This window comes from Hyla sarda, chromosome 3 (assembly GCF_029499605.1).
Source record: "Hyla sarda isolate aHylSar1 chromosome 3, aHylSar1.hap1, whole genome shotgun sequence".
Taxonomy (NCBI): domain Eukaryota; kingdom Metazoa; phylum Chordata; class Amphibia; order Anura; family Hylidae; genus Hyla; species Hyla sarda.
This window is the reverse complement of record NC_079191.1, coordinates 320700058-320712239: the sequence shown is the minus strand read 5'-3', so window position 1 is coordinate 320712239 and position 12182 is coordinate 320700058. Positions and strand designations below refer to the sequence as shown.

The 12182-nt window shown below is 39.1% G+C and overlaps 1 protein-coding gene across 2 annotated transcripts; it reads left to right on the top strand.

Moving 5' to 3' along the window:
• Positions 1 to 356: 356 nt before the first annotated feature.
• On the top strand, positions 357 to 11270 carry TTLL2 (tubulin tyrosine ligase like 2). 2 transcript variants are annotated; one of them, XM_056563351.1, is made up of 3 exons: positions 357 to 380; positions 653 to 845; positions 9221 to 11270. In XM_056563351.1, exon 3 carries the CDS (start codon positions 9253 to 9255, stop codon positions 10972 to 10974), a length of 1722 nt encoding a protein of 573 aa, XP_056419326.1. In that variant the 5' UTR covers positions 357 to 380; positions 653 to 845; positions 9221 to 9252; the 3' UTR covers positions 10975 to 11270. The 2 variants fall into 2 exon arrangements, with proteins under 2 accessions (XP_056419326.1, XP_056419327.1); XM_056563352.1 differs by lacking the exon at positions 357 to 380 and having other exon boundaries at positions 435 to 845.
• The last annotated feature ends 912 nt before the right edge of the window (positions 11271 to 12182 follow it).

Genomic DNA, 12182 nt, shown 5'->3' with positions numbered 1-12182 from the left:
GGCCTAGGTATAAAAAGATCACCAGAAAGATCTCTGTAATGTCCATTCATATATTTGTACATTGTGATCAAATCGCCCCTATATGTCTTTTCCTCAGACTAAATAATTCCAAGCTTGATAACCTTTCTTGGTACTGTAATCCTCCCATACCATTAATTATCTGTCGCCCTCCTCTGCACCCTCTCCAGTTCAGCCATGTCCCTTCTATACACAGGCACCTAAAACTGGACACAATACTCCATATGTGGTCTGACTAATGATTACTACAGAGGTAAAAGTATGTTACTGTCCCGAGCCTCTATACCTCTCTTGATACGCCCTATGACTTTATTAGCCTTGGCAGCCACTATGGGCAACTGCACCACTCTTCCTCTGCACAGGTTTTCATCAATCTTCCCCTATATCTTTAGAAGCTAGTACTCCATTATCTAAACCCTATTAACTATGTAGTTATTACTTTGCTCCTGGGCGGAAATCTCAGGGACTCATTTAGTGCAATACATGAGTCATTTTATCTATTGGTATGAAGCTGTAGAATTATTAGAAAAAGCCAGAGAAGCACTATAGTATCCATAAAATACAGCAACCATGTAATGATTTGTCATACAATCATAATGTCTTTACTCGTAAGCTTTTCCTTTCACTTGAAAAGACCTTTGTCACTTGCGGTGACGGAGCCACTGTTTCATAGCAACCATTGTGAAGTAGTGGTGCAGGAGGGCGGCACTGAGAAGGCTGTCAGGGAGAATTTAAAGAGTTGCTACATCCAAACAGCTGATCACTTCTTGTCACAAGGAGGGACAAACACCAAGACCCAAGGCCAAACATTAAGAAGAAGAATTAAGGTGACTGTCCAGTCTGCTTATCTTTCCTGACACTATACATGTACTGATATTTATGCCTGTTAACTTCTTGCATGCACTTATAGCTTAAAGGGGAATGCCGGTGGGAAAAAAATGTTTTTAAATCAACTGTTGCAAGAAAGTTAAATAGATTTGTAAATCACTTCTATTTAAAAAAGTTTTAACCCTTCTGGTACTTATCAGCTGCTGTATACTACAGATATACTACACAGAAATTTGTGAAGTTCTATCCAGTCTGACAACAGTGCTTTCTGATGACACCTCTGTCTATGTCAGGAACTGTCCAGAGCAGGATAGGTTTTATATGGGGATATGCTTCTAATCTGGGCAGTTCCTGACACAGAGGTTTCAGCTGAGAGCACTGTTGTCAGACAGAAAAGAAATTCACAAATTTCTCCATTTTATACAGCAGCTAATAAGTACTGGAAGGATTAAGATTCTTTAATAGAAGTAATTTATAAATCTGTTTAACTTTCTGGCACCAGTTCATGTGAAAGCATTTGTTTTCTACTTTTTTTCCACTGGAGTTTCCCTTTAACACTTATTCATTGAAATATGTTGATTTTTAATTACATCCTGTATTTTATAAATATAATAAATTTTTATTTTTAAAGTAGTAATATTTTGTTTCTATGCTTATTACAACCAAGGTACAATCTCTTTCCTTTCTTAAGGTATTAATAATATTGATAATAAAGACTCTTAATGCATGAGCAAGACAGCTCCATCTGCATAAAGCTTGACTACATAGAGAAGCTATAGAATTATCTTCAAGCTATGAGTTTAAGTGTCCCAAATCCCCAATCTCCACTGATCCTTCACACATGTCACTATGCACAAAGGCTCAGATTATGTTAAGGGCTCATGCACATTCAATTTCTGTACAACCTCTGAGTTTTATAAAGCAGTAAAACTGCCACATTTGTATTGAAAAGTGGTCTTCTCAAAGATAATGGGCAATATACATATTGTATGTTGGAATAAAAATCTGTCACACAAAATCTGCTCTCGATAATGGGGTAGTCTTCTAAAAGAGGTGGTCTTTTGGAGAAAACTCATTGTATTTGAATACATCCAGCAGAATTACATGTGTTCCATAAGCTACCATTATATGAAGGTATTCCTCCCTAGATGCAATGCTTCTAGATTTGATATGCACACCATGGGTGGCACAATTCCCTTGTAAGGCCATCTGTGGCGCCTTCCAGATGCTCTTTCCAACACTTGAAGGGCCAGAGAATGTATCTAGATCTGTTTCCCAGCCAATTTTCACAGGTCATTCCTTATTTAAAGCAACCACATCCACTCTACTTTTTTCTAAGCATTGGTTCCTTAGAGCCAATTCACATGGCGGAATTTCCAAGCGAAATCCAGCTAAAAACTTCCACTATGAAATTCTGAAGCAGCAGAATCTCATTGTTTTCAAATGGATTCTGCTTCGACGTGCACACAGCAGAATTTCTGAGGCAGAAAGATTTGCCATGGAAATTTTTATTCCGGACTCATTATTTCAGCAGAATCCACTGGGAAATGTATAACCATCTATGGCGATGGGGGATTTCTCAGTGGTCCTAGTTCCGGCTTGTTCTGCCTGCTGCCCTCAACGTGTGAATGGGCCCTATGTGTTTCTGTAAAGGTGTTGTTTGCATAACGTTTTTCTGTGTTGGACCTCCTCCTGTGTTTGCATTCTTTGTAATTTAGTCTCTGCTTGATCTTTGGCATGAAGCAAAGACAGATCCCTCCAGGACAGCACAGGATAGAGCTGGCGCACAAGACTTCAAGGTAAAACAGATTTATTTTACCCGGCATGCAACGCGTTTCGCTGGATAACCAGCTTCATCAGGCATGCCTGATGAAGCTGGTTATCAAGCAAAACGCGTTGCATGCTGGGTAAAATAAATCTGTTTTTACCTTGAAGTCTTGTGCGCCAGCTCTATCCTGTGCTGTTCTGGAGGGATCTGTTTTTGCTTCACTTCGTGTTGCGAGGAGCAGCTGCCAAGTCTCGCCCGTATAGAGTTTATGCCTACACCATTGTTGTACTTGGTCATAGTACAACCTACATCGGTGAGCAATATTGCTTAAATTGTACCTTATTTATTTACGGTAACACACTAGGAGCGCCGTCTCCTTTTGTCTATAGTTGATCTTTGGCATGACCCGGATTGGTGATCACATACCAGACCATTCTGCCTGTCTATGACCCCTTGTCTATGCTGCCTGCCCACAACCTTGGCCTGAACATGAACTTGCCTTTGCCTGATCCCTCGGCGCCAAGTGACCTCCTAATCCCTAGCAGTGAAGTGTAAATTCCCATAAAGTGCAAACATAGGAGCTACTTAGACATTGTCCTCAAGAGGGACCCAAAATCAAACCTGTTACTGTTGTTGCTGTTACAGCCACTATCAACCAGCACTATATATGAGGTTACTTCTACTTTATAGCTTAATCATTTCAAAACATTAGTTAAGTTTAAATTGTATCATAAGTCTTCCAGAGATCGGAACAGACTTTCCAGACATAGGACCTGGCTGCCTAATGCATTTGCTTCCATTACTATACTATTATTATTCCCCCATAGTACTTGCCACAACAGACACATAAAATGTTATGCTGTTGGGGAAAAATCCAAGCCACATAAATATGTGCATTCTTTTTTATTTTATTTATTTATTTATTGAAAGTGTTACCAGGGCCGTATTTAGTCTTCATGTTGCACTAGGCACTCGGACTAAATGCACTCCATCAGGTTTTCAAGAAAGCAGTGACCTTTCCTGTTTGAAAGACAATAGAGGTCACTCTGCTCTGACGTAGGTAGACATGACTAGGCGAGAGATTGCTTTTTATGTCCACTGACATTTGTAAAGCCAAGAGTCACCAAACTTAGTTATGAAGGTTTAAAATAGTCTAGTTATGACTTCTAACAGTTTACATAACATAATTTACACTGGCAAGTCAACACACAAGTGTCATAGAAAAATGCACTTTCATTGCTAGGAGAAGGCTATTAGTTTATAGAAATCAAACAAAAATTGTTGTAAGTAATCTGCCAGGTGCATTATAACTGCTAGGTTTGTTTTAAAAAAAAGAGAGCTAGGTAACAACCTGCAAAATGTATATAGTTATTTATCATATGTAATTGAAATAATATAGCTTCTGCATTAATACAGCTTTAGCAATACTGTTGCAAAAAATGGACAAACTACCATTGCTTCTGAATTGTCCATCACAAGGCTTTGGTAATCCACTGCTACTCAATTCCAATAGTCTTAGAATAATTTTGGACAGATGTAAAACACAACAACAAAGTAGCTATTGCCTGAAATGCTACAAGATCGTGCTGCGGCAGCATTTCCTATGCAAACTTTCATGATGAACACGATGCTCAGATGTAATCTACTGCCCTTTGGCATGGGAATACAGTAGATCACTACAATGGTCCGCTACATCCAGGCAAGGAGTTGACGAAAACTGTTTAGCTGATAACTTTCTCTCTAAGCATTCACCAGGGTGGACTTACAAACTTAGTAGGGGAATCAGATGTACATTGTGGGGAAAGCCCCATGAAAGAATTTCTCTGCTTTGAAAAATCCCTACTTTTTGAAGGGCTCCATGACAATTAGCTGATTACAAACTGTCCCTGTTTTAAATGGGCACTGTCAGATACAAAAACTTTTGATATGTTATAAAGCCTGCAAAACCAATAGGTTTTTGCAATTGCTTTCATTAGAACATTTTCTAATATAAAGAGGAGAGAAAAAACAACAAGAGGTACGCCCCTAGTGAGATGGAAGGGTTTTATGAACTGCGCCATTTTGTGAAAACTGCCACTGAAAAGCCTCTAAAACTACACCAGCCCAGACTTAGCTTAGCTTTTTGGTGTATGTGAAGAGAGAAATTTCAGAAAATGTGACCTGCACAAAATTTATCAAATGCTATGTTACCATTTAATAAATTTGGTGCTCCTACACATTACCAGCACACAAAAAAAGTGTAAAAAAAATGCTTCACTTACACCTAAAATGATAAATGCCAGCCAAAGAATTCAAATTAATAACTATACGGTGGTTAGTTAGTGCTTGTACGTTGGGACTATTATTGGAATTTTTACAACCAAGTGCATAACCTTACATTTATCCACATAAACCCTTAAAGGACACGTTTTTTTTTTTTCCATTTTTGCACTTTCTTTTTTTCCTCATCACCTTCTAAAAATCATAATGCTTTTAATTTTGCAATACAGACCCACATGAGGGCTTTTTTTTGTGCCACCAATTGTACTTTATAATGACATGAATCATTTCACTACAAAATTTACGTTGAAACCAGAAAATAAATATTTGTGGGGCAAAATTGGAAAAAAACGCAATTTTGTACATTTTGGGGGCTTCCGATTCTATGCTGTGCACTTTTCAGTAAAAATTACACCATGGGCCTCATTTACTAAGCTTAAACCGACCAGTTTTTGTCTGGTTATTTTGTCTGAGACATGTCTGCGCCAGTCTGCGCCAGTCTGCGCCAGTGTGTGACAGTGTGCGCCTGAAAAATCCAACAAACCCGGAAAAGGGGCGTGACCTGGCACAAAGGAGGCGTGACCGGTCCAAAAGGGGCGTGGTTTCACAACCTGACCGATTTACTATGGAATTCACAGAAAATCCTGTGGGTAAATGGCTGGAAATATCGACCTAGAAAAAGCTGGTCAGAAAATGTTCCCGACTTTTCCCAATAGTAAATAGAGAGGAATCCTGCATGTCTGAAACTTTTCCCACTAGTAAAAACCCCATAAAGGCCCCATATCTTTATTCTGTAGGTCCATAAAAAGGATACCTAATTTATATAGGTTTTAGTTTACTACTTAAAAAACATTATAATTACATGCACCAAAATTAGTATGTGTAAAATTGTCATCTTGTGACCCCTATAACTTTTTTATTTTTCCATATACAGGGATGTATGAGAGCTAATTTTTTGCACTGTGATCTCAAGTTTTTATTGGTACCATTTTATTGGTACCATTGTTTTAATGGGACATTTTGATTGCTTTTTATAAAAAAAATTTAGGGTATAGAAAGTGACCAAAAATATGCTATTTTGGAATTTGGAATTTGTTCATGTGTACGCCATTGACCGTGCAATTTAATTAACATTACATTTGTATAATTCGGACATTCATGCATGCGGCGATACCACATGTTTATTTTTATTATGTTTGCATATTTTTATTTGGGATTTGGGAAAAGGGGGGGGGGGTTTAATATGAAAGGGGTTAATGGGTGTTTTTTTTAAACCTTTTATTCAACTTTTTTTTTACACTTTTAGTCCCCTTAGGATACTTTTAGGAGGAATCAGTAGATTCCTCATACAGATCAATGGGGTTCCAGAGAACCAGATTGATCTGTGTGCTCTGCACTTGATTGATAAAGGCAGGTTCAGCCAGGCTCTATCAATACCAGAGCCGCCGCAGCCAGGGAAGGAAAGGTAAGCCCTCCGGCACAGGGGATGTGATCATGCTGCAGAGGGGCTATCCACCGCACTGGACCACCAGGGATGGTTTAAATGTCCTTTTAGATGCCACTGTCAACCTTGAATACGGCGATATAAAGGGTTAATAGCCGGCCGCGGCTATTGCCGCATGTCGGCTATTGCCGCATGTCGGCTATTGCCGCATGTCGGCTATTAACGGCGGCCCCCAGCTACAAAAATCAGCTTGGGGCCGGCCGGTATGGCACAGGCTCCAGTCAAGTCACCATACATCACTTGCCATCTCAGGACGGGCCAGCTCGTCCTTAGAATGCAACCGGTTAAACTTAATTTGCCATGTCTGTGCCCAATCCTCCAGCTTTCCCACATCCCTCTGTAATATTGTTGTTCTCCTCTGTGGCGATCACCTTACCAAGTTTAGTGCTCTCTGCAAATATTGAAATTGTACTCTATACAACAGGGGTTCTCAACCAGGGGTATGCCAAGGGTTATGTGGAGGTACGGCAATTCGCTGAAAAATACCGGTCATGCATTGGCCAGTATTTGTCAGCGCAGAGTGGGGATTGGATGCTGCAGTCGCCGCGGCAGCTCACTATATTGTACCGCGGCCAGAGCTGCGGCCACTTTACGTGAGCTGCAGTGGCTGCCGGGTCTGACATGTGATGTCCCTGACATTGCGCAGAGGTGGCAGCACAGCGCAGAAAGAAGTCACCTGTCAATGCAGCCCTCCGACTCCCACCAAACGTGATAGACACAGGCCTGGTAAGCATGTTAAAGGGGTACTCCGGTGGGGGAAAAAATTTCAAATTTGTTAAACAGATTTGTAAATGACTTCTATTAAAAAATCTTTACCTTTCCAGTACTTTTTAGCGGCTGTATGCTACAGAGGAAATTCTATTATTTTTTAATTTCTTTTTTGTCTTGTCCACAGTGCTCTCTGCTGACACCTCGGTCCATGTCCGGAGCTGTCCAGAGCAGCATAGGTTTGCAATGGGAATTTTCTCCTGCTCATGACAGTTCCTGATACGGGCATCAGGTGTCAGCAGAGAGCACTGTGGACAAGACAAAAAACTAATTAAAAAAGAATAGAATTTCCTCTGTAGCATACAGCTGCTGAAAAGTACTGGAAGGGTAAAGTTTTTTTAATAGAAGTCATTTACAAATCTGTTTAACTTTCTGGCACCAGTTGATTTAAAAAAAATGTTTTCCACCGGAGTACCCCTTTAAACTAAGTGTAACACCGCAGTATGGGAGGGTGTTATTAAATGCATCTCATATATTGGCCCAGGGGGATCGGAGAGGGGGAATAATGGCACAAGGGGATTAAGATGGAGTTGGGGGGGGGGATAATGGCAAAAGTGGAGTAACATGGAGGGGGTGTAATAATGGCAAAAGGGGATCAGAGGGAGGAGGAATAATGGCACAAGGGGACTAAGATAGAGGGGGGAATAATGTCAAAAGAGGATTAAGTATCGCATTGGAAAGGTAAGCACACGTTATTATGAAATTAAGTACTTTTACGACTTATTTTGTCTGCGGATACCCCTCGGGCGTAAGTTCCACCCAAACTTATGCGTGAGGGGTACCCGTGGACATATTTCACCCTTTTGGGGTACAGTCGCGAAAAAGGTTGAGAACCACTGCTCTACAAGGTCATTAATAAACATATTGAAAATAAGTGGACCAAGTACTGACCCCTGTGGTACCCCACTTGTAACTGTCACCCAACGGGAGTATGCTCCATTGATACCCACCCTTTGCTTCCTATCACTAAGCCAGTTTAAAACCCATTTATATATCCTCCCCTAGTCCCAGCAGCCTCATTTTATGTACTAACATTTTGTGTGTCAGAGTGTCAAATGCCTTAGAAAAGACCAGATACACAACATCCACAATATCATTCTGGTCCAATTTTTAACTAAACTCCTCATAGAAGCTGATCAAATTAGTCTGACAGGACTGATCGCAAATAAATATTGTTGCGGTGTTAGAAGGTTATTTTCATTAAGATAACAGATGTTAAACTTAAAGGTCAATAGTTTTGAGGATCCCTTTTAGACCTTTTTAAAAATTGGTATTACATTTGCTTATCGCCAGTTCTGTGGAACAATCCCTGTAAATTAGAATCTTTAAATAAAAAATACGGGTCTATCTAGCACGGTACTTCATTTCTGCAAAACTCTGGGATTGAGGCCATCTGGGCATGGTCATTTGTGTGTTTTAATGTCATTTCACACTGCCGTTGTGACCTGGCAGTACACCGGATGTTGCAAAACAACAGGAGTATAGTGGTATAAAAATTAGTACATGCACCGTATTTTCCCCCGCTATACTCCTGTAAAACAAGAGACCCCATTACAATCAATGGGATCCAGCCGTGCCCATTGTGACCCATCCCTGTGCCCATTGTGGCCCATCCCGATAACAGCTTTTAAAGGCAAAAAAGAAAAAGCCTAACAGACCCGTTACGGGAGGGTCACAACAGCAGTCTGAAAGTATCCTTAGAAGGTGGCGCCATACTTCTTCTGGAGAATTTACATTATCATCTGACATATTTTTTTTTCATTTTCATTTGTAAATATAGTAGAGAAGAAGGCATTTAGCAGATTGGCCTTTTTCCTCATCTTTCTCCGCCATTACCCTCATATTATTTCTTAGGGGGATACTGCTTTAATTTCCCTGCAGAACTGCCACAGGGAAAGTTAAAAAATTACACAGTGCTTTTTCAAGGCTGTCTCATTAATACAACACATGTTCCCCAGAGCAATAAATTCTCTTTGTAACTGCTCTCCACTTTGGCCAAAAATTTTTACTAACTAAACCCCTGTGTGCCAGTTGTTTTCATTATAATACAATTTGTTTTTTTTAATCTTTTGCAGATAATAGTAAATGGTGAAGATTAAGTGCCAAGATGGCAGAGGGGGATGATGACAATACACCACAGGCTCTAGTGTTTCGCCTACATGTCAATGCTCCACGCGTTGTACGGGAGGTTCTACTGGAACGTGGTTGGGAGGAATTTGATGACGAAAACCAAAGTGAAGCAGAGTGGAACCTGTACTGGAGAACGTCAGCATTCCAAACATCCAACCATGATAACATAAAACCATGGCAACGGCTTAATCATCATCCCAGGACAGCACAGATAACCAAGAAAGACTGTTTGGCCAGACATTTAAAACGAATGAAAGGAATTTATGGATCATCCTACTTTGACTTTAGCCCTATTGTATTTATTTTACCAAATGACTACACAAAGTTCTTAGCTGAATATACAAAAGAAAGACATGAAAAAAAGTCAGGTTATTGGATTTGTAAGCCAACTGACATGTCAAGAGGTAGAGGAATATTCCTTTTCCAAGACATCAAGCACTTGGCTTATGACTGCCCTGTCATTGTTCAGAAATATATCACAAACCCATTACTAATATCTGGCTATAAATTTGACCTACGTATTTATGTGTGTGTTACATGTTTCTGTCCACTGACTATATATATCTACCAAGAAGGACTAGTTAGATTTGCAACAGAGAAGTTTAGTCTCAGTTCACTTGATAATATATTTGCTCATCTAACTAACACCAGTATTAACAAGTACAGCACTTCATACTCTGCAGACAAAGAGAGGGTTGGAAGTGGATGCAAGTGGACCCTTGGTCAGTTTCGATCATATCTTCGCAGTTTAGAGGTTGATGATGTTTTACTATGGCAGAGAATATATAACATAGTGACAATGACCCTGTTATCCATTGCTCCAACCATACCTCAATATCCCAACTGCTTTGAGCTTTTTGGTTTTGACATTCTCATTGATGATACATTAAAGCCATGGCTTTTAGAGGTGAACTTTAGCCCCGCATTGTCCTTAGAGTGCCCTAATGATGTAACTGTGAAAAAAGGTTTGATCAATGACATCATTGATCTTCTCAACTACAAATCCTCCGATGTGCAAAGGGGCAACAGCGGAAAAGACTTTACCATGTCTCATTTCTTACAGCCTTCTACAAAACGAATATCTCATGGCTATGATAGTATTTCACAGTATTCTGGTGATTTGAAAAAAACATGTTTTATGAAAAATGGTAAAGCTAAAGAAAACTTTGATCACTTTGAGAGCTCTAGGCATCCTTCCTGTAAGAATTATGGACTGCAAAATGAATGTGAAAAAGCATTAATCAAAAAAGGACTTAGTGGCGTAATGTGTAATTGCAATTCAATGGAAAATTCTTTACCAGAATCTAAAGAAGATATTGTGAACAGAGACATTGTGTCAAGTGGGAAGACGTGTCCTCGAAAGACACTAACTTCAAAACTACGAGAGAAAATGAATATGCCTCAAAGATTAGGTGCTTCAAAATGGCCATTAGTTCTGAACACTTCAAGAGCCAAGGCAGGTGTAAAAAATATTGTGAAGACTAAACAGTGTAGACTTAATGACTACACTGCTTTTCCTTTATATTATATTTTGGATGCAAGCCAAATGCCACCTGCTCATGTAGGTGATTTCCTCCTCATCTTCCCTTTTAATCAACCTTCATTCCTTGCATCAAAAAATGGAGCAGATGTCAAAAGCATAATTCAAGAAATGTTTAAGATAATGCAAAAAATGTCAACGAATAAAAAAGTGGCCTGATTTTTAACACAACATTCCTTAAAGGGGTACTCTGGTAGAAAACAAACTTTTTAAAATCAACTGGTGGCAAAAAGATAAACAGATTTGTACATGACTTCTATTAAAAAATCTCAATCCTTCCAGTACTTATCAGCTGATGTATGCTACAGAATAAGTTGTGTAGTTATTTTCTGTCTGACCACAGTGCCCTCTGCTGACACCTCTGTCCATGTCAGGAACTGCCCACAGCAGGAACAAATCCCATAGCAAACCTCTCCTGCTCTGGACAGTTCCTGACATGGATAGAGGTGTCAGCAGAGAGCAATGTGGTCAGATAAAAAATAATTATACAACCTTCTCTGTAGTATACAGCAGCTAATAAGTACTTGAAGGATTTTTTAAGCAGACCCAAATTTAAATGCCTACTGTATATTTAATGAAAAAGTTAAATACTGCAAAATAATTTTGTCTTACATGTCTATTATTTCTCAAATACAGTGATATATAATTTCACTCCCCATATGTTGATAGTTCGAGTGTGCCAGAGTGAGAAGTGTTATTACATAAAGGTTCACTAGGCTCATATGAGTCTTTTATGACATCCATATGTCAGCAGTCGTATAGACAGAGGTTGTCTTACCTTTACATGTTTCTCAATTAAAGGAATTCCACAGTCAATTAAACTTCAGTTAGCCTGAGGAATTTTCTATATAAATATTCCCATTAAGGAATGACTGTAGCATACCCCCTGCAAATTCATGACATCATAACCACTGGAGTGAATAACTAATACTGTATGTCTCAGTGATCAAAAGCCTGTCTAACCATAATTATTTCAGCAAGGAGGAATACATATAATGTTTTACAAGGGATTTAGATCCACTTTAGTCTTGTTGTTGCCATTTTAATGAGTGCGCATTTGTTGTCATTAAATTGATTATTTTGCTTGGCCTTAATTCTACGATGATTTTAGTGTTCATTATAAAAAAAAAGTAAATGGGTAAATCATTCTGTTTGCTCATACTACAAAGCTGTTCTTTGTTTTAATCATAAACAAATGCATAAATATACAAAAAAAATATCCAATCCTTACTAACAATAAAGTTGTGCCAACTTGAAAAAAAGTGCACAAAAAGAATAACCACAATCAAACCCTGCAAACACCTATGAATCTCTAATATAGGTTTAGGAGACCTATCACTTATTGCTGCCATAGCTAATGTTTCTAT

Bases quoted from the DNA above. Each gene is read 5' to 3' on its own strand.
- TTLL2 (XM_056563351.1), top strand. From the start codon at position 9,253: ATGGCAGAGGGGGATGATGACAATACACCACAGGCTCTAGTGTTTCGC.